At 48.2% G+C, this 21,503-nt stretch overlaps 1 protein-coding gene across 5 annotated transcripts in view; it reads left to right on the top strand.

Moving 5' to 3' along the window:
* LOC138563807 (beta-1,3-galactosyltransferase 5-like) overlaps positions 1–21,503 on the top strand; it is a 325,373-nt gene that overhangs the window by 258,421 nt on the left and 45,449 nt on the right. For all 5 annotated transcript variants that reach the window (XM_069642868.1, XM_069642865.1, XM_069642866.1 and 2 more), the window contains one exon: positions 8,859–9,452. In XM_069642868.1, coding sequence (XP_069498969.1) covers positions 8,879–9,452 — 574 coding nt within the window. In that variant the 5' untranslated portion in view covers positions 8,859–8,878. The remainder of the gene's footprint in view (positions 1–8,858; positions 9,453–21,503) is intronic.

Below are 21,503 nucleotides of genomic sequence, written 5' to 3' on the forward strand. Positions count from 1 at the left end.
CTGGTTACATATTTGCCCGGCACTGCCATAATGGCCCTACTCGGCCAGACGATGGATACAGATAGAAAAAGGTGTGAGTACCTGAGATGTCAGTGCCTGGCGAAGGCTGATCTAATGTCTTCACAAGAACCATCACAGTTGGATTTGACAATGCTTGTTTCTAACAGGAGTCCAGTTCAAGGAACCAATGCAAGCACATTCAAATTACTTATAAATCAAGTGGCTGAAGGCATTTGTGTTGTAAAGGCAGCACATTTACAGCTTCAAGTCAACCATTGACCCTCAGAAGACTGAGGACAGCCCTTTTCAGCACACAGGTTGTTGTTACAGCTTGATGGAGCTAGCTCAAACTGATTGTGATTGATGGAGAAGGGAGTGATGGGAATGGGATGTCCACAGTGATTATCATGGTATGGGGAAGTCAATGTGTGGGTGAATAGATAAATAACACCCAAAAGCTGTGTGCCGTCCGCTCCACCCCTTACAGCCCATCCATCTGTCCTCCAGGCCAATAAATAGTTTTGGCTTATATGTAGTGCGGAAATGCCATATAATGGCCAAAACTACTGAAAATGTTACTGCAGCCGGAGACTGCAGAAGCCACATTTCCTTTTGCAGGTTCTATAAAGTATTGTAACATTTGTTGACTTTACCATTTTCTGTCAAATAATTTTGGTTTAATAAAGTATGGCTTTAAGACACCTCTCGAATAATTCAATGGACAAAGGTGTGTGATTTTCTGCATTTATGCTTCAATGAACTAATAAGAAAAATGTTTCAGCTTTGAAAATATTTACATTGGTTAATTTGTGAATACATTAGCAGTAGGATATTACAGTTAAGAAAGGGAACAGTTTAAATCAACTTTGGTTAAGTACATTTCCTAAATTAGACATGTCTCAAAAATACCTCAAAATGGCAACACACTGCCCTGTGTTCTTTTGTGCTCTCTCTCCATCTGATTCAGTTTAGTTATCTTTGTTCCACTTGTTCTTGTCTCGTGCACACTCCCTGTGTTCTCCCTACCGTTCCTTTCTCACTCCCCACCCTCGCCTCTCTCCTCTTCCCCCCCTCCTCTGCATCATCTTTTGTTCTCTCTGTTTCTCCTATTGACTATCCTACCCTTCTTACTAAGTCTGGTAGGAAGACGTTCAAACAGGATATCCTGACCTCCAACCCAGGCCTCCCTATCGCTGATACCTACACAAGCGCTTCCTCCAGACAGACCCTCACCAACATCCTCTTTGTCGTTCCTTCGCTAGACCTACGGACTCCTCATATGGTCTATGTGCTCTCTTCTTACTCTCCCATTAATGGTGGTACTTGCTGGGAGTCCCTCATGGCTTTCTTCGACTCCTCTAAGGTCATCATAAACTTTTACCTGAATGGCACCGTCTTGATCCAAAGCCCTCAGGCCACCCTCCTCCTCTTTGATAGACGCTTTCTGTGTCTTATCAATTTCCTTAACTCTCCCACTTTCCCTTCTCTCCCTTCGTCGGCTCCCTTGCCTCCCCACCTCTGCCACGTCTCTGGCACCCTCTTTCTCCTTCTTGGATACCCTGCCCTCTCCTCCTACCTCCACTGCCCACCCTCGGGCTCCTTCTACACTTTTGATTTGTACCCAGCTGCGGAAGTCTTTCAAGGATCGCAACTTTCTCCACCTTGCCACTCTTAACTCCCGATCAGTTGTCAAACAGTCCTCTGACATCTGCCGTCTGCTGGAAGAACGCAACCTTGATGTCCATGGTCTCACCGAGACATGGTTCACGATCAGCTCTGTCGCAAGCTTTGACACACTCTTCCCTGATGGCTACAAGATCTTCTCTGCTCCCAGATCCAACCGTTCCGGTGTGGGTGTAGCCTTGATCTTCTCAGAGTGGATTCCTGCCTCTATCATGCCCATGCAGACCCACTCCTCCTTTGAATGCCTGGCCACTCTCTCACAGTGGCTACTATCTAGCGCCCACCTGGTCAGATCACCACCTTCTCCGAGTGGGCGTACCTCTCTTAACTCCCTGCCTCCTGACCTCGACCACTCAACTTTGCCTCTGTGTAGACTTCAACATCCACCTGGATGCTTCCTGTCCTGCCACGGGACTCTCGCTCGCTCTCTCTCTCTCGACTCACTCTGCAGGGCACACTCTTGATGTTGTGATCTCCTCAGACCTCCCCCTCTCTAACCCTCTCTGCTGGAGTGACCACTTTCTCCTCATCTCTCTCTACCTGCAGGCCAAACCAACCCCCACAAATGCCACCCACCTTCTTGGTAATTCGACCCATGAAGCATGTGTCAGAGGAGTCTTTGGCCGCCTCTTTCTCTCCCCCTCCAGCACCTCTGGCCGACTCACACCCTGACACAGCCCTTTCCATGCTCCACTCCCCTATCTCAGACACTCTTGATATGCTTGCCCCTGTCATGAGGATCCGCATGAAGCCTAAAGCCAAGGGCCACTCCTGGTACTATTCAGACCTCGTCACCCTAAAAGCAAGTGCAGAGTGGCTGAGAGGAAATGGTGTGCTTCTTGTACATCCTCTGACAAACTGGCCCCTGCCGCCTGCTCCAAAGACAATCCCGGCTCTCTTTCCTCACTAAGAGGAGAGCTCGCATCCAAGCCAGCGTCTCTGCGTCATCAAAAAACTCAGATAAAATCTTTAAAATCTGCAAGGAGCTGGCCAGTTCTGCCGCAGTTTCTATCTCTCCTGTCCACTCCCAGGCTCTCTGTACAGCCCTAGCTTCTCAGTTCATCTCTAAAACCCAAGACATCCTGTCCACCCTCTCGCCCTCTCCTGCTTATCTACGCACTCTCTGCTCTTCCTCCTGCCCCCCTTGGCCACACCCCCTCCCTTGTCTGCCTTTCCTCTCTTCACCCCTGACAAGGTTTCTAGACACGTCCGATCTATGAAAGACTTGTCAAAACCGTATCTTTCCTGTTCTTCCAAAACAATCAAAGACCATATTAACAACCTTGCTCCTGCCCTGGCCGACTTCTGCAACCACTCTTTCGCCACTGGAATATTCCCTTCCCCCCAGAAGCACGCTCTTGTGCATCCTCTTATCAAGAAACCCACAGCCAACCCTCCCTTCCAGCTAACTATCGCCCAATCTCTATCACTCTTTTTCTGGGCAAACTCCTGGAAAAGCTGGCCATCTCCCAGTTTAATCTTCACACTGAATCTGCTGGTTGTCTCCATGACCACCAGTCTGGCTTCAGAGCAGCCAGAAGCACGGAAACTGCTCTCCTGAACATTGTGAATACCTTCTCTCTAACCTTGATGCTAATCTCCCCTCTGTCCTCCTCTGCCTTGATATCTCTTCTGCCTTTGACATGGTCAACCATGCCATCCTGCTCAACTGGCTCAGTGATAACCTAGGTATCACTGATCAGGCCCTGGCCAGCTGACTTCTTTCCTCTTGGAGCAATCCTACCAGGTCCAACTTCGGTCCTTCCTCTCCTCTATCTCTCTGTCTACCTGTGGTGTTCCCCAGGGGTCTAATCTTTTCCTCTTGTTGTTCAACCAATACCTGGAACCTCTCGCCCACTGCATTGCTGCTCTCTGCTCTAACTTTCAGTGTTATGAAGACGACTCTGCTCTTTTTCAGGTTCCCCTCTGCCACCTCTTCTCGACTGTCTGCCTGCTATCCAGGAGTGGTGTGCAGCCAACGACCTCTGCCTTAATGCCAGTAAGACTCATCGGCACACCTAAACCTCCCTTGCCTATCACTCTCTGACTGGCCACCATTGGTCCTCTCCCTGCTCCCACCTGTGAGGCTTAGAACCTTCGGGTCATCTTCGACTCCATGCTCTACTTTTCTCCACACATCTCTGACGTCTTTGACAAGTAAACTACCAACTCTACCTCCTCAGAGGTATTCTTCCTTTCATCTCCTTCCCCGAAAAGCCCACTGTCTCTAGAGCTTTGGTTCTTTCTGGGCTGGACTATTGCAATAGCCTCTTTCTAAATCTGCCTGCAACTACCCTCGCCCTCTGCAACTCATCGAGAACAGGACTGCAAGACTTGTCCTTGGCCTCAAGCCCAGGGATCGTATCTCTCCAGCTCTGACATCTCTTCATTGGATCCCTGTAGCTGCAAGGATTCTTTGTTCACAAGGCCGTCTGGGCCATGGGACCGCAATACCTTCAACTCTCCCTCTGAAAATACCTTCCTAATCAAGCTCTTTGCACCACCTCCTCCAACTCCCTCAGGGTCAGCTGCTTCTTCATGCAATGAGTTGGGGATAGATCTCTCTTCGGCTCGGGTCTCCCTCTGGAACAGCCTCCCTGCCTCTGTGAAACTTGGGAAGAACCATCCCCCCCCCCCCCCAGTTGCACCTCAAGACCTTCATCTGCCTTTGCTCTTCCTCTCCCCTGCTGATCTGTCTACTTTGGCTCCCGGCACCTGGCTACCCTCTGATTTCAGGCCAAGATCCCTGCCCACCCAGCCGCATACCCTCACTGCCTCTTGGCAACCCTTGCACTTGGGTCTGTATCTGCAACCCTACAGTCCTGTTTCTGCACTTATTAGACACCTGTTGTCTGGCCTTATTCTCACACTTACCACCATTTGGCAGCACTACCTGTTGTTTTTTCTTATCACATGTTTAGCACTTTCCACTCCTCCCCTGCACTTTGCACTTCCCCCCTTCCCACTCCCCTCACTTGAGCGTTCTCAATATCACTGGGCCTAGCAAGATCATTGTTTTTGTCATCCTGTTTTCCCCTCCCTTGCCTGGTCGCGCTCTGAAACACTTGTGTACTGGTGCAATATAAATAAAATATCATATCAAGTCGATGAAAGCACAGGGTTTGAAGTCAGTTCTGTCCTGAGACTTCTGCCCTGGCTTAGTCAGGATGGCCAAGGACTTGGTGGTTTGTGTGGAGGTCTTCTTCTTTGTCAACTCGTCATTGGTGGAAGAATGAAAAAGGTCTGCGCCCTCGAAGGGAAAATCCAGGATCCGTTCTTGTGCGAAAACCTAGTGGCATGCATCCACATCGTCCGTCTCATTTCAATCCCTCGGCACAACCCTCTACTGGCTGTGTCAATGTGGGAGACCAAAGACTCCTTCAGGTCCTGCGCAATCACCCGTGTGTCCACCAGGCCAGCCTTTAAGGTGCAATTTACAGTCACTCGTTACACTACATTTACCCACACATTTGTCATGCTAACATTCACTTTCACACTGCAGTACTCTTGCACTCACTGAATCAATACCTCACCTTCTCAAATATTCTCTTCCCTAATGCGCCTCTTCCTCCTGCTGGTCTCTTGGTCTGCCTCCCTCCTTATATCACCCCGAGTGTTAGGATGTGGTAGCGTCTGCCTTTCCCTGGCCACATGGGAGGAGACCTTAGGCTGGAATTTTGTGATGACTCTGCAGGATTGATCACAGACATCAACATTGTCCTGGTCTTATTCCTTAGCTTGACAGCTAATACATGGTTATCCCCACTGCAATTGTCAGGCAAGCTCTTATGCTTGGTATACTGTCGGAGTGTTTCAGACATCAAGGCGCTGGAAGTAGACGCGAATCTTTTTTCCCCTGACGTGGTAGCATTTAATGTGTTAACGAGGACAAAGACCAACTCTAGAGTTATTTCCTATCTGCCAGATCCGCCTAAGCTGTGTGGCATCGTGTGTTAAGTAGTACGAGAATAGGACGGCAGAGTTAATGCCAGCGGGGGTCACCCAGCTTCATATAGCGTGGAGGAAGCCTTTCAAAGCGGTGACCTTGGCACCTATAGCCAGATGGGTCAGAGAGCTCATGGTACAAGCGGGAGTGGACCTGGCCATGTTTGGAGCACATTCTGTTAGAGGACCAATAGCTTTCCAACCGTTTGCGTCGGGAACCAGTCTGCAGAATATTTTGCGAGCAGGTGACTGTGTCATGCCTGCGCCACGGGCGCATCCATTTACGCTCAATTTGGACTATGTTTATCATTTATTTACAACAGACTCTTGGATCCATCTATATTTACTTTGGGAACTTTATTTCCCATTTGCGAGACTTTGCTGCTTAATTATTATTTCCAACAAACTACGCATACCATAATGCACCTGGCTACAAGCATCGATTCCTGGCTGTTCCTATTGGTTATCAAAGGAACTACACCCCCCAGAAGCCCTAGAGACTTGCCCTGCTTCCACCAGCCCAGGAACAGAAAGGGAGGTGGCCGATTGCCTGCAGGTGTGCTTAGCCAGGTGCAACCAATTAGCCTGCCTCTGTGCTGGGCTAGGCAGTATAAAGGCTGCTGCCTGCAGTGGCTGAGCCTCTTGCATCTGAGAGTCCTTCCTCCACCTTTTGCATCTTCCTACGGATCTTGTATGCTGCTTGCCTTCACTCCTGCTTGGACCCTGCCTTGTTGCTTGCTCCACCCTGCTGCCTTCAGCCATAGCCTTCCAGGCTCCCTGCCTCACAGCCCTGCTCCTCTGGGCTCTCCACACTGCAGCTGATCACGCTCTGCTGCCTTCCAGCCTCCGCCCTTGCCCTGCCGGGCTCTCCACATTGCAGCCGATCACGCTCTGCTGCCATCCAGCCTCCGCCCTTGCCCTGCCGGGCTCTCCACATTGCAGCCGATCACGCTCTGCTGCCTTCCAGCCTCTGCCCTTGCCCTGCCGGGCTCTCCACATTGCAGCCGATCACGCTCTGCTGCCTTCCAGCCTCCGCCCTTGCCCTGCTGGGCTCTCCACATTGCAGCCGATCACGCTCTGCTGCCTTCCAGCCTCCGCCCTTGCCCTGTGGGCCCTCTACATTGCAGCTGATCACGCTCTGCTGCTTTCCAGCCTCAGCCCTTGTCCTCTGGGCTCCCTTCCCTGCAGCCTGCCTCACTCCGGCTGCCTTCAGCCCTTGTCTTCTGGGCCCCCTGCTATGCAGCCTGCCTCACTCCGGCTGCCTTAGCCCTTGTCCTCTGGGGCTCCCTGCTCTGCAGCCTACCTCACTCTGACTACCTACAGCCCTTGTCCTCTGGGCCTTCCTACTTTGCAGCTTATCACGCTCCGCTGCCTACTACCTACCTTTTCCGCTGGGTTCTCGGCCTAGCAGCCTCTACAGTCCTCTGCTACCTTCTACGTTCAGCGGCCCTGTCCCTCAGGGTTCACTCCTTACTGCCCGGCACTTACGGGATCCTTGCCGTGCAGTCTGCTTTACTCTGCACCCCTAAGCCCTTTTCCTCTGGGCGTTCTACCTTACAGTCCTACTCCTGTGGGCTTACTCATTGCTTTCCTGCTCCTCTGAGCTCTCAACCTTGTTCCTTACTGTCCTCTGCTATCCTATCCTGTTACACGACTTTCCTTTCATTTCCTTCTGCTAGTTTGCTATCACCTCCTTTCCTAGATTTGTCTGTAGTATCTTCTCTTGTACTGTTTGTAGACCCTTTTGTACAGAGCTTGTCTGTTGGTTCCCATCAGTCAACCTCTGCCCCTTCCCTTGTCCTGTTTCTACATTACAGACACCCAGAGCTGCTGTTCCAAGTCATGAGCAAACAGCGTGGGCCTCTGTTATAGCAAACTGTGCAGAAGGCTAGAGTATTTCCAAAGTTCGTGGAATACTCTTTTCCTATATCTGCATACACCCCAAGAGGGTATTCATTCTGTATCTTTTCCCTTGCTACTCTTGCTTACTCTTCGTTCTCTTTCCTTTCCGCTGTGTGTGTTCTTATCTGTCCACTTTATTTGGCACAACCACCCAAACCCTTTCTGGGTGTCCTCTGCCACTCTTAATAGAGTGCCATCCCTGACAGACTGGTCCAATGACTACTCTTTTAGAGAGTTTTGTTCGAAGACTCAGAAGCAAGCATTACTCCCACCCTTGCATATGGAGAGATTTTATTGGTACGCTCATGTTGTGGATTTGATATACTGCTTTGTGCGGCTGTGTATACCCTCCTCAATATGAGATTTCTTTCTCAGCTCACAGTGGATGATCCGAAGAATGATTGACGTCTCCAATAGGGTTAGCTGGAGCAAATGCGCATCAGGAGGGGCGGCACAGGAATGGGAGCTAGTCCGCGGAGGAATGCTAGGGAAAGAGTTTTGGTTGGCAGTGGTCTCTGTTGCTGTAGAGACATTTGGTTTATGTTGGGAACAGCTCTGAGCAGTGCAGAAGAGGAAGACACCTATACAGGAAGTGACATTATGGGTCCTGGTGAAAGGAAGTGGTTTATGGCACTATAAGACAAGTACAGGACATAGGGATTTGTAGTTCTTTGATCAAAGTGTTATAATGGAAACTACTGGAGAGTCAGATTAAAGAAGTTGAAGCATAATTCTCTCCTCGGTGTCTTTAATAGACTCAAGACTCCCTGTGCTGCAAGCCTGGCTAATCTTCAATGTTTGCATAACATATCGGGAATGTGTATTTTGTGATGATGGCTTAATCGCCTTGGGTTCAACACCTTTAACAAGACATCATTGGAAAGTAAATAAACTGAACGCTGCCTGTGCAACCCCACACAGAATGGACCTGGGCGAGAGCGGCTCCTTCCTCCATCTGAGGTAGATCTGCGGTATTCCGATGAGTTCTATTCTCCAGTAGCTGCCTACCAGAACCATGTTGCGCACGCTTCGCCGTCCATTCTGGGTTTTTGTCGTTGCCATGATGACGTTGCTGTGGATTGTGAATTAGCTGTGTCCTTTTTTAGGTATCCTTTCTAACCAAGGGTGTTAGTCCACATTGACACTTCACTGCTTTTTGCAGTACTATGCATAATAGGTAAGGTGGGTAGCACCGTTCATGAGTGCTTAGCATGCTAACATGTGCCAATTTCACCAGCCACTAGGTACCAGATTTTTTTGTTGATAAAAACAAATGTCATTGGACTATGTACCAGAAAAGCTTACTTTTTCTCCTTTTCTTTTTTCAGATAAATAAAAAACCCAGATCATGAAGCATCAGAGGAGGAAATTCCTCGGTTTTGGACTCCTTATCATAACCGTCTCAATTCTATGGGCCTTCATGGTAAACAGCCTGCATGTCCACCATGAACCGATTAGTCCAACGCCGCATACCCTGCCGCAAAGACGCTCCTTCACTCTGAAGGATGACCTGTTCACCTACCAACTCAACGTCACCCAGTTCGAAATGGAGTTCCCTCATCTGCAGAGCTACAAATGCACCCTCCTGGAGGACAAAGTGGACTTTTGCCGCTCCCCCGCAGGTAAACCACTGCTGCTGCTCGCCATGAAGACACACCCAATGTCAAGTGACAGGAGGGCATCCCTGCGCCGGACGTGGGCGGTGGAAAAAGAGGTCTCTGGCTACTGGGTCAAGCCCCTGTTCCTGATGGCCACCGACCCCGTTCTGAAGCGCATGAGTTTGATGAGGAAAGAAGTGGAGGAGTTCCAGGATATACTCCTGTGGGACTTCAATGAAGGCCACCACAACCTGTCGCTGAAGGAGCGCTGCTTCATAGAGTGGTTGCACCACAACTGCAAGGAGGCAGAGTTTATCTTTAAAGGTACAGTATACACATTACTTTTCCCACACACCCCACAATGAGACGAGTCTGAGAGTGAGCACCGTACCTTGTACTTGGTTCCCATAAGCGACCACCCACTATCCAAAGATAAGCAGGACAATGTATACGTTGACATGCCTGGGAAACACGCAGGATACTCGCCCCCGCATTCCCCTTCATCAAATGGTAACCAACACATCCTTTACTTTCCTAAACTCCTCACTCCCCTTCAGCCACTGCCACAATCTTTACAGTTGATCACGTTTTCCCGCCCTGCTTTACCCCAACCAGCACCATGTCACTACCAACCTTTCCTTCTCGGTCCTACAACTTCTCCAGCCCCCCCCGCCTCCAACACTTCTAACCCCATATTCACAGTCATTCTGCTTCCATGATCCTACAATGCTTGCTATTAACACAACCTTTCCAAGTCTTCCACCCAAATGCCCTCCTTTGCTCCCGCTAATCCTCTACCCATCACTGTCTAGACTATTGGGTCTACTCCGCTAATCCTCTACCCATCAGTGTCTAGACTATTGGGTCTACTCCACTAATCCTCTACCCATGACTGTCTAGACTATTGGGTCTACTCCACTTATCCTCTACCCAGCACTGTCTAGACTATTGGATCTACTCCACTAATCCTCTACCCATCACTGTCTAGACTATTGGGTCTACTCCACTACCGCGTTTCCGTCTTGACTCCTGCCACTCTCCACCAATGCTCCGCATTCAACTCCACACTGGGCATCCTACCACAGACATTGTGTGTTCTAAACTATGTCATAATGCCCCCTCCACTTACCAATATCCTTGGAGCCTCTGCAACATTATCACTTTCAATGACTGTGGCCAACTCTCCACCCCCTCGTTTCCACCCTAAACCATTGGTATTAAAACTTTTATATGCTGAACCCCCATTCCCCCCCTTGAGTAAAAGTATTGTTGCTGGGGCCTCCATCTCCTATAATTTCTATTATAAGCAGTCATTGTAACCCCTTTTTGAAGAGCCTCACACTCCCCTTGGGCATCCTTTGGGCCTCCTCGGGGGGCCAGAACCCCAGTTTGTAGACCACTGCCTTAAACTGAATATCCAGCCTTGCACATCCGCTGACCTCTACCCAGCCTGGACATTGACAGATCATGACCCGAGATCATGTCTCGGGTTAATGACTGCGCATGTGCACTGTGACTTGCCCACCTGGCCCTGCATGATACGTTATTTATAACGCGCTTATACACAAGTTTTTCAAGGCGCGCCGAGGAAAGAGAGGGGGAGGGGGCAGAGGGAAGACGGAGAAAATGATTTTACTAGGCCAGGTGACATTGAGAACGTAAACGTGCAGGGGGGGGCAGTGCAGTACATGGGATTGACAGTAAAAATAAATAGAATAAATAAAGCAATAAGTTATTATTACGGCCAGCTGGTGGCAAGTGCAAGGGTAAGCGCAGACATTCGGTGTCAAGTGCTGGTAGGGGACTGTAGGGATACAGAAAACAGTCCCCAAGTGCGTGGGGGGGGTGGGAGGCAGTGCAGGTATGCAACTGGTGGGGGAAGGGACCTTGGGCCGAGATCAGAGGGTAGCCAGGTGACCAGTGCAGTTTTAGTTTCAGCCAGGAGAACAGCAGGGGAGACGAGGAGAGAAAGCAGAAGCAAAGAGGAAGGTCTCAAGGTGCTTCCGGAAATGGTTCTCCTCGAGTATCAGGGAGGCTGTTCCAGAGGGAGGCCCCAGCCGAAGAAAGAGATCTACCACCAACTGAGGTAGGTGCAATGAGGAATAAAATGCAGTACAGAAATACTTGAGATGATTTTAGCAAAAGATAATATCACAGTTTCTCTGGCAATTCACCCCCCTCCCCTATGCAATGTAAGACATGGAAGTAGATGGAAAGAGGAGCACACAGTTCTCAGGAATGCAATCAAATACAATATGAAATTCAGTTCCCCCCCAGCAAGCTCAGAGAAAACCGGTATGAGTTTTAAACACAGGCCCAAGTGCTTTGAATGTGGTGGCAATGAAGTGAGAAATATGCTGAAAATGCTTTTAATTCCCTTTAGGAGGTTCAGGCTGAGTGAGAGATACTTGGGATGAGTTCAGGCTCACTTTAGCAATGATTCAGAGATGGTGATTAAGAGGCAAACGAATTTTTAGCAAGGAAAGAAATGACTGCTGATGGTTACACGTGGCTGGATTTTTAACCAAATCGCAAATCGCGGTAAAATTCGCGAGTGCGTGAATCGTGATTACGGCAAAAGTATAAGGAGTAGCAAGTCGGTTCTAGGTTCGTTGGAAAGCTGAGATTCTAATTTCGTTCCTATCCCAAACGGTTCCAGAGATACGGACGATTAAATAAAGGTAGTTTTTCGGATTTAAAGTAAACTCAAAATGACAGGTGACAGCTTGCAGCTTCAGAATTGACAGGTGACAGTTGTGCAGCTTTACAAATGACATATGACACGATTTCTAGGAGGCTGTTCTACTTAGGTTAAAATAGTTTGGATTAGATTATTTTAACTAAGAGATTAGTTCTGCACAGTTCTGCTAGGTACTCACAATATAAATTTGAAATAGGCCTCGCCACGGATCTGGTCAGGTTTTGGACTGGACTCCGGTTCTGGTCTCGGCACTTCACAGTGATCTGGGTCAGCTCTCTGGTTCTGCTCACAGCGGTCTGGGTCACTCTGGATCTCTGGTCTGGTCTGTCCGGATACAGCGGTCTCTGCACGGCTCCTGGATCTCTGCACTGGTCCTGGCAAAAGTTCTTGGCAAGGGATTCAAGCAGCTCGCCCGGCTGTGAGTAGCTTGCAGTGATTTGAGGCCTGCTGCAGAGAACTCAACTTGTGGTTTTAGGCCTCTGATTTAGGTTCTAAAGTATAAGTTCTAGGTTCTGAAGTATGTAGCTGGAGTCAGTCTGGAACTGGTATCTTCTGGATGTTGTGTGGTCCGGCAAAACGCTCCGCAGCAACTGGATTTGAATGTCTCTACCTGTCCCAGCAGTCTCTTTTTATGTGTTTTGAAAATGGGTGTGTGCCTGGGCCTAGCTAAGCCTGCCCCTCTCTACTTGTCATTTGCCCAATTCTCCCCTCTCCCATGATTGGGGGAAGGAAATGTGAGTCAGAGTGATGCTGTAGGTTTTATGGGTCAGAGGATCCTCCCCTGGTCAGTTTGCCCACAAATCTATATTTGATTCAAATACATCCTTCCCAGATATACAATTTGTCCGCCTCTGATCTTCCTGGGGGCTTGCATTCAAAAATGACAACATTTTGCGCTTTTTAACTGGTTTTACAATATCGGACTTTACCCAAATTTACACACATGTGCGCAAGGAGTATGGACATTAATTGATGAAGTTAAATGTTAAATGTTAAAAGTATTGGTACCGCGCACCGTCACCAACGGAATTGTTCCCCAGGCGCTCTGGCGGATCTGCAAACGATAAGGGGGGGGTGGGTTAGTAAGGTGAAGGAGTAGGATAGTGAGAGAAGTGGTGTTCTGTTGGCAGCTTCAACTCGGTAGACACCTGGTGCTGAACTTTGGTGCGGGTATTGGATCAGTGTCAGTCCGCGTGTGCTGTTGCTCCGGCTTATGTGTTGTTGCAGTGTTGTGAAGTGCGTGCGGCTTGTGGTGCGAGAGATGGTTGTGTGAGTTTTTGAGTGAGATAAGTATGCAGAGTTTGAGGTTATATTGGTTAATGGGTTACCTGACCTTTTGCATGCTAACATTCACAGTATTGTCTAAGTGTGGCACTTGTTGGCCTTCACAATCCTATCTAGATGCAGCGCAGGCCAATGTTCAGAGTTCTATCTAGGTGTGGGCATCCTAACATTCACAGCCCTAGATGCGGTGCAGGCTGGTGTTCACAGTTCTGCGTGTGGCACATGCTAACATTCAAGTTTCATCTAGGTGCAGGCATGATATCCTTCAGTCAAGATCCTGTCTAGATGTGACGCAGACTAATGTTCACAATTCCATCCAAGTGTGGACATGCCAATATTCACAGTTCCATCTAGATGCGGTGCAGGCTAATGTTCACAATTCTATCTAAGTGTGGACATGCTAATATTCACAATCATATCCAAGTGTGCACATGCCAATATTTACCGGTTCTATCTAAGAACGGACATGCTAACATTCACGATTCTGTCCAGATGCGACGCAGGCTAATATTCACAATTCTATCTAGATGCGACGCAGGCTAATGTTCACAATTCTATCTAAGTGCGGACATGCTAATATTCACAATTCTATCTAAGTGTGGACATGCTAATATTCATAATTCTGGATGTGCTAATTTTCATAATTCTATCTAAGTGTGGACATGCTAATATTCGCAATTACGCCCAGACGCGACGCAGGCTAATGTTCATAATTCTATCTAAGTGTGGACATGCTAATATTCACAATTCTATCTAGATGCGATGCAGGCTAATCTTCACAATTCTATCTAAGTGTGGACATGCTAATATTCACAATTCTATCCAAGTGTGGACATGCTAATATTCATAATTCTATCTAAGTGTGAACATGCTAATATTCGCAATTATGCCCAGACGCGACGCAGGCTAATGTTCACAATTCTATCTAGATGCGGACATGCTAATATTCACAATTCTATCTAGATGCGGACATGCTAATATTCACAATTCTATCTAAGTGCGGACATGCTAACATTCACAATTCTATCTAAGTGTGGACATGCTAATATTATGGCACTCTGTTATTTGGAGGTAAGGTAGAGTGGCAGATTTTTAACATGCAGACATTTGGAGTGAGACCCTATTTTCCGCTAGCAACCCCCCAGAATACACCACAGGGTCCTAACGCATCTCAAAATGTTCACAGAAAAATCACAAAAATAATGATATTACTTATATAATTCTGACAAGTCCGCGCTTTGAGTTATCTATCTTTTTAAAATTATGCCCTGGTCAAAAAGGGGTGTGGCTTCCCACATCACAGGGTGAAATAACTGGTTTATCCACTTCCCCCAAGCTCAGCTGCTAGCAGAGGCACTGCCCCTCCCAGTTTCCCCTAAGAGGAAGCCACTTTATGGCCCCCCAATATAACATTTGCCTGAGTCCAGGACAGGCCTTTGTTCAACTCCCTGTAGTCCCCAGCTGCTCCACCCCTAATCTAATCAACAGGGCCATGTGACCTCAGGATGCAGCCAGGCCTGGCAGCCAGGCCTGGCAGCCAGGCCTGGGAATACAGCTGTTGATCCAGTATCAACTCCTGTCGGGGGTAGTTGTCAGGCAGAATTCAGTTTCATTAAGCCAGGTTTCAGCTAAATGTCACTTTTTGTTCCCAGTTTTCTACATTCAAATCAAACTGACAATTTTTACATATACATTAAATAATTACTTCCTTCAAGTAATTTCAGAATATAGTTTTACATTGTATCCACCTCTTAGCAAGTCTTTCCTTGGTCTGGTTTTGTTTCATTTGTTCAGTTTTACACAAACGTCTGGTGGTTTTAAAACGCCGGCTTTCTGATAGTGGTGAGTACTGGTAATGCAACCATTTTTGGGATTAAGAAAATGAATTCCCCACAAGAAGGTTGTATCTTTGGAGTGGTCTCGTGCCAACTGCGCAGTTCTCCTATTCTGGCGTGAATGTGGGCGGCGATAGCTCATCCCCACATCCACCCAGTCTATTGATTTAGTTTGTTCTGGGATAGAATAATGGGCGGCGACAGCTCAACCCCACATCTACACAGTCTATTGATTCAACATGGGTCAAAACCCATGACAAATCCCCCCGCCCGACTGCGCTTTGATTCAAGTCGAGGGGAAGTCGGGTGCAAAGGAGGTTTTGAGACCTTGCGCTGGTATGTCCCCATTATCTTCTTCCAATCCTGTAGGTGGCACAGTTCAGCATCTTTTCCTCCCTCCAGTCGATCAATCAGTTCTCCTTGCCGGTCCTGATGGGAGGATTGGGTGGTACCCTGGGCCCCTCGGGTCTCGGCTCCCGGTCCCCAGTCGTCGTCCTTGGTCAGTCTCCAGGTTTTCTTTCTCCTAGGACGACAAAGGAAAAGCGGCAATACCTATTCGTAGACATTTTTCCACCACTATTAATGGTGTGGCAGACATATACATTTTATACTTTAAAATACCTAACATTTTACTTTTGAGATACAAGTTATCATTCAAAGACAGTGGCTTACAAGAGTATAATATTTTAGAGACTATATATGGGATATTTTAGGGTTGGAACTGAATTAATCTGGAGCGGTCCCCTCTTGTATTGCAGAGGACTCCTCCAGTTGCTGCAGAGTGTGCCTGGGATGGCAACACTTTAGCTGATTTATATGTACCCACTTGTCTTCCCCCCTCTGCCAAACCGCCTTTGGGGATGCAGATCTTGTAGGCCACAGGGGAGATCTTGTCTAATTTCAAACGGTCCCTTCCATGTAGGCAAAAATTTTCTCTGTTTGGCCTGGTTTCTTTGGAAATTGTATAGATAGACCCGATCACCCACCTTATATTCCTTTCGGGTAGTTTTTAAATCATAGTGGGTCTTCATGCTCTCGGCTGATCTTTCTAGGTTCCGCTGAGCATAGGCAAAAGCATGCTGAAGGTGTTTCCTTAAATTCTCCACATACTCATGAGTTGTGGAGGCATTTATCAACATTTGCTCTTGGGTTCTATAGAGTAAATGCTGGGGAAGCACCATCTTGCGTCCAGTCAACAACTCAAATGGTGACATTTTGGTTGCAGATGAAGGGGTAGATCTGATGGCCATTAGGACCAGAGGTAATCGGATATCCCAACTTGGCCCAGAATCTGCCACAAACTTTTTTAAGATGCTCACAATGGTTCGGTTATATCTCTCCACTGCTCCAGAAGAAGCTGGCCGGTAAGCAATATGTAGCTTTCTTTTGACCCCCAGTATCTCCCACATCTTTGTCATTACTTCACTGCTGAAGTGGCTACCCATGTCTGACTCAATCCTTTGAGGTAGACCAAAACGGGAAAAGTTGTGGTTAATCATCAGGGCAGCTGCTGTTTCTGCCTTGCAGTTTGGGGCTGGGAGACATTCCACCCACTTGGTAAACAAGCATGTAACGGTCAACATGTACTTGTTTCCTCTAGACGAGCGAATCACAGGGCCTACAAAGTCGATTTGCAAATCTGACCATGGCAGTGTCATCCCCCTCTTTTGGAGAGGCGCACGGTGTGTGAGGGATGATGGCTGAAATTGTGCACACACAAGACACCCCTTCAAGTATTGGTCGAGGTCCTGCCCCATGTGTGGCCAGTATGCAACCTCTCTTAAGATTTCCAGTGTTGTGTGAAACCCCCTATGACCGGCGGTGGCCGCATCATGGGCGTGACTTAACATCAGGCTTCGGAATGAGGTAGGAACCACCCACTGATCATGGCCAGCTTGGGATTTCCTTACCAACAAACCGTCTTGGATTTGGAACATTTTTGGACATTTCATCAACACTCTTAGGTCCTCTTTCCCAATGTAATCGGTAACCGTCAGGGGAAAGTTCTCAGGGTCCTCAAGGTGTTGGTAAAACTTACCAATAATTGGATCCCCCTTCTGAGCTGCAATTAAATCAGCATCAGGGGTCTCCTTACTCCATTGTGCAGTTGAAAGATCGTTGTGAGCATTTGTCTGGGACCTAGTGATAGCAGTGACCTGGATTTCCCCCAACAGGGACTCTATTTCTATTAGATCCCCTTGGATGGCCCCGGTTTTGGCCAGCTGATCAGCTAAGTCATTTCCAGTTTTGTCTGGTCCCTCTACTTTGGAATGACCCTTGATCTTTTTCCAGTAGATGGTCATCCCATTCGATGTGACCAGATCATCAATGTTTTGGATTAACTTCCCATGTTTCAAGGGTTTGTTATTCGCACATAACATGCCTCTGGTTTTCCAATTAACCAGGTGCTCCACAAACCCGTTCCGTACATAATCCGAATCGGTGATTATGACCATTTCGTGGAGTTGATGTTGGACAACAGTGAGGATGGCCTGATGCACAGCCATCAACTCTGCCACCTGACTACTTCGGGGACCAATTTTGTATCCAGCGGAGGGTTCTGGAAACTCCTTCACCCAGGCATTCCCTACGCCGGCCACCAGTTCTTTCTCCCCGTTGTTGTAAACATGGTACGAGCTTCCATCCACATAGACAGTGGGCATTCCCTCACACTTGTCTTCTTCAAAGACTTTGTGTGGGGAATTAAGGTATGCCTCCGTGTTGTCCTTGATTTTTAGACTTTCGTCCTCGAGACAGTTTTCTCTGGCACAATCATGCAAGTCAGCCAGACCTTGCGCGAGGGGACTCTTCTTGTTTTGGCCATATTTGACCTCCACAGGAAAGCCTTGCATTAACAGAATCCAGGAAGTAATTCGGGAATTACTCACATTTCCAGTCCGGATTCTGTCACTTTGGAGATATTGCAGAGGCTGGTGTGGAGTCTCCACTATGATGTGTTCCTCCTGGATAAACGGGCGGTAATTCTTCAATGCCCACACCGTTACCAGGAGTGCCTTCTCACAATCGTTGAATTTTTCCTCCACAGAGGATAAAGTTTTGCTCGCATAGGAGATTACTTTATTGACCTTGTCATGCTTTTGGTATAATACTGCCGTCAAGCACATATTAGAGAACCCCGTCTCCAGGAAGAACCCCTTGTTTCTGACAGGGTAAGCTAGGCAAGGCGCTTGTGAGAGGCTTCCTTTGAGTTGTCTTACCGCCTCAGATTGTTCTGGACCCCATTCCCACTTGACCCCCCCTTCAAGAGATGAATCAGGGGTCTAGTGATCTCTGCGTAGCCTTCAATGAACTTTCTGCTGTAATTAGTCAGTCCAAGGAGGCTCCTAAGTTCCCGCAGAGTTGTGGGGTCTTTCAGTTTCTGGAGTGCTTCCACTTTCTTTTCTTGGGGACAGAGACCCTGAGGAGTAATCTCATGCCCCAAGAAATTAACACGGGTTCTACACCACTGTGCTTTCTGAAAGCAACGTTTTGCTCCGGCGGCCCTCAACTGTGTCAGAACATAACGGATCTCCGCTATGTGTTCCTCCACAGATGAACTTTTGATGAGGACATCATCGACATAAGCCAGGTTACCCCTCGCACCCAGGTCGGGCATGGCCTTATGTAGGAAAATGTTGACTTCATTGCCGGAGTTGAGGTATCCGAAGGGAGTCCGGGTCCATGTGTACTGCTGGCCCCCAAAGGTAAAAGCCAGCTTGTAATGGTCCTCCCTACTGACAGGCACAGTCCAGTATCCATTGGTCAGGTCTATTGCAGTGAATACCTGTGACCCCGGATCTGGGCCAGCCCTTGGTCAATGTAGGGCAAAGGCCATCGGGAAGTATGGACCCGTTTGTTGAGCTCCCTGAGGTCGGCGCAGAGTCTCCACTGGCCGTTTGGCTTCAATATTCCCAGCACCGGGTTATTGAAGGTGCTGTGAACTGGACGGATTATTCCCCGGGACTCCAGGTTCTTAATTATTTCAGTAAGGGACTCCATTGATGCGTGAGGCAAGCGATATTACTTCACAAACACTGGAGTCATGCCAGGGTCCGTGGGGATTGTTGTTGTGTGGATGTCGGTGCGGCCACAGTCATATGAGTCTACCGCAAAGAGATCTTGGAAATCCAAGAAAACTTGTTTCAACTTTTGCTTTTGTTCCAGAGTCACACAGGCATCAGCTAGGTTGACTCTCTCTTCCACCATCTGCCTGAAGCCTGGAAAGACTTCTGGTTTGGCTATCTCAGCGGCCTCCTCCAGCTGGGTGGAGAAGTCCCTGGTCAGAGTGCTGATTTGGACTGGAGGCCTCAGGTGGGAAAGGCAACCCTCATGGACCTGGAAAATCACCTCATTCCTCCTGAAGTCACAAGTCACATCTTCCTTACCATAGGGGCAGGAAGTGTACACCAGGAAGTTCCCCCCCAAGCCGGGTAAAAATCCTGTCTGGTGTTGTATTGTCATCACTGTCACTGTCAAAACAGTCCTTGGGGATTGGTCCTAACAGTTCATTTCCTAAATCGATGGAAAAATGTCGGTCATCAACCGCCATTCCAATAATGGTGCCTGCGGCTAGAGTAATACTCTTTAAGTCGCTGTTATCCACCTCTATTAGAATGGTGTCATGTTCTATGTTGACTAATGGAGTTGGGTTTACCCCCAACCCTTGCTGTTGGAGAGAAGCGTTTAGATGTATGTAAGCATCAGGGTTTTTCAAATGTTGTCCTCTTTTAACTTTCACTTCCAGGGAGAATTGTCGGGTCCTTTCTGGGATGGTGACTTCCTCTTTGATCTGAATTTCAACTGCATAAGGTAGCAATTGAGCTGACCTAAATGCTTTTTCTGGATCATCAAAGGCCATGGGATTATCCGCTAATCGGGACCAAGCTTTGAAGTTTATTAGGTCCAAACTAATGGCAAAGCGATTGAGAATGTCACTGCCTAGGTAAAAGGCGGCAGTGACGTCTCGCACGACCCAACAATTATGGACTATGCTCTTGTTGCCAATGGAGATTTTGAGCATACACCTGCTTGGCAGGAGATGTTTGGAATTAGGTGCTTCCAGGTCCATTTCCCATTTGTCTATCAGTTTGAATGTGGGAATGGCTGGATCTTTTGGGAGTTGGCGGAACATGGCTTCGCTGATGAAGCTCTTACCGTTGTTCACACACACTCGAGCGAGAACAGAGTCCTTCCCATCATTTAACTGGACAGGGATGAACAACTGCTCTCCAATTTGCTGAATATCAGCCAGGCTCTGAGCTGATTTCACATCTTTCTGGACTATAGGAGTGGGAGTTTCTGATTGTGGATTAGTAAAGAATTTCAGGTTGTGTCCTTCCAGTGTGGAATACCACCTTAAAATGGAAGGAAGGTTGATTTTCAGAAATAGAGAGGACCCCCCATCACCATTCTGTTGTCCTACTGCTATTACTGTCACGTCTGGAGTTTGGTTGTTCTGGAAGTGAAATTCTACTTGGTCAGATTTTTGATCAACCATGTGGCAGGTGCCGTTTAAACTAACACGGTTGACACTCTGTTTTAATTTTATTGGCCGGCTAGTCTGGGTCCAGAGGACCTTGTTTACACAATCTATTAGGGGTGACAACCTTCTCAGGAGGTCATTCCCTAGTAAACAAGGGGTGCCCTCTGGAGTCACTACTATGACCGGGTGTTTCACCTTGTGTCGCCCAATTTTGATGTCCAAATCCGCAGTCCCCTCGACAGGAATTTCCTTCCCGTCAAAGTTCTGCAGTTGTCCAGGAATAGAGGTGAGAGGAATTCTGTAATTCTCCCCCCTTCCTGCATTTAGTTCCTCAAAGGCCCTTTTGGACAGAAGGGTAGCTTGGGATCCAGTGTCCACCAGTGCCAAAATTGTACCCTGCCCCTGTACTTGTACCGGGGCATATTATCTTCCCTCCTTCTACTCAAGGGGGCACAGATAATGCACATTTTTGGACAGCTGGTGGGCTAACTTTCTGGTTTTGGACATTGCTAGAGAAGAGATTTGGGCAGAATTCTGTGGAGAGTCTTGGGAATCTGAAAGAAAAGTTGGCAACTGGAGATCAGAGTCATTGTGGGTTCCCCTGGTTCCGGTTCTGGGCCGCCCCCCCCCCTTTTTGGAGGCAGTCACCAGGATGGTTTTGAACCAGGGGATTTCGGTATTGTGGGTTCTGGGATGAGATGATGGGCGGCGGTAGCTCAGTCTCCATATCTCCCCAGTCTGGATTGGAATCCCTTGGGACCCATTTTTCTTTGGGAGGAGTTCCCCCATCTCTGAAGGAGAAGATCCTTTTCCCAGGATCTTCTGAGGATCCCTCTCCCTCAAATTGGAAGACCTGCACCTCCTCCACAAAGTGGGTCTGTTTGGGTCCTTTGGTTCTCCTACCCCCCTCTGCTCCTTGGGAGGCAGGCTTTCAGGGGCAGAAATTTTGTTTCCGGTTCCTGGTTTTCCAGGGGCTGTTTACAAGTTGGGAAGGAAACTTCCTCCAAGGCTTTACACCCCCCTTCCCCTTGTGCCTCCTCCCTGGGAACCGATGGGTTATCGGGGTGCTGCCC

Source organism: Ambystoma mexicanum, chromosome 1p (assembly GCF_040938575.1).
Source record: "Ambystoma mexicanum isolate Mex_15411 chromosome 1p, UKY_AmexF1_1, whole genome shotgun sequence".
Taxonomy (NCBI): domain Eukaryota; kingdom Metazoa; phylum Chordata; class Amphibia; order Caudata; family Ambystomatidae; genus Ambystoma; species Ambystoma mexicanum.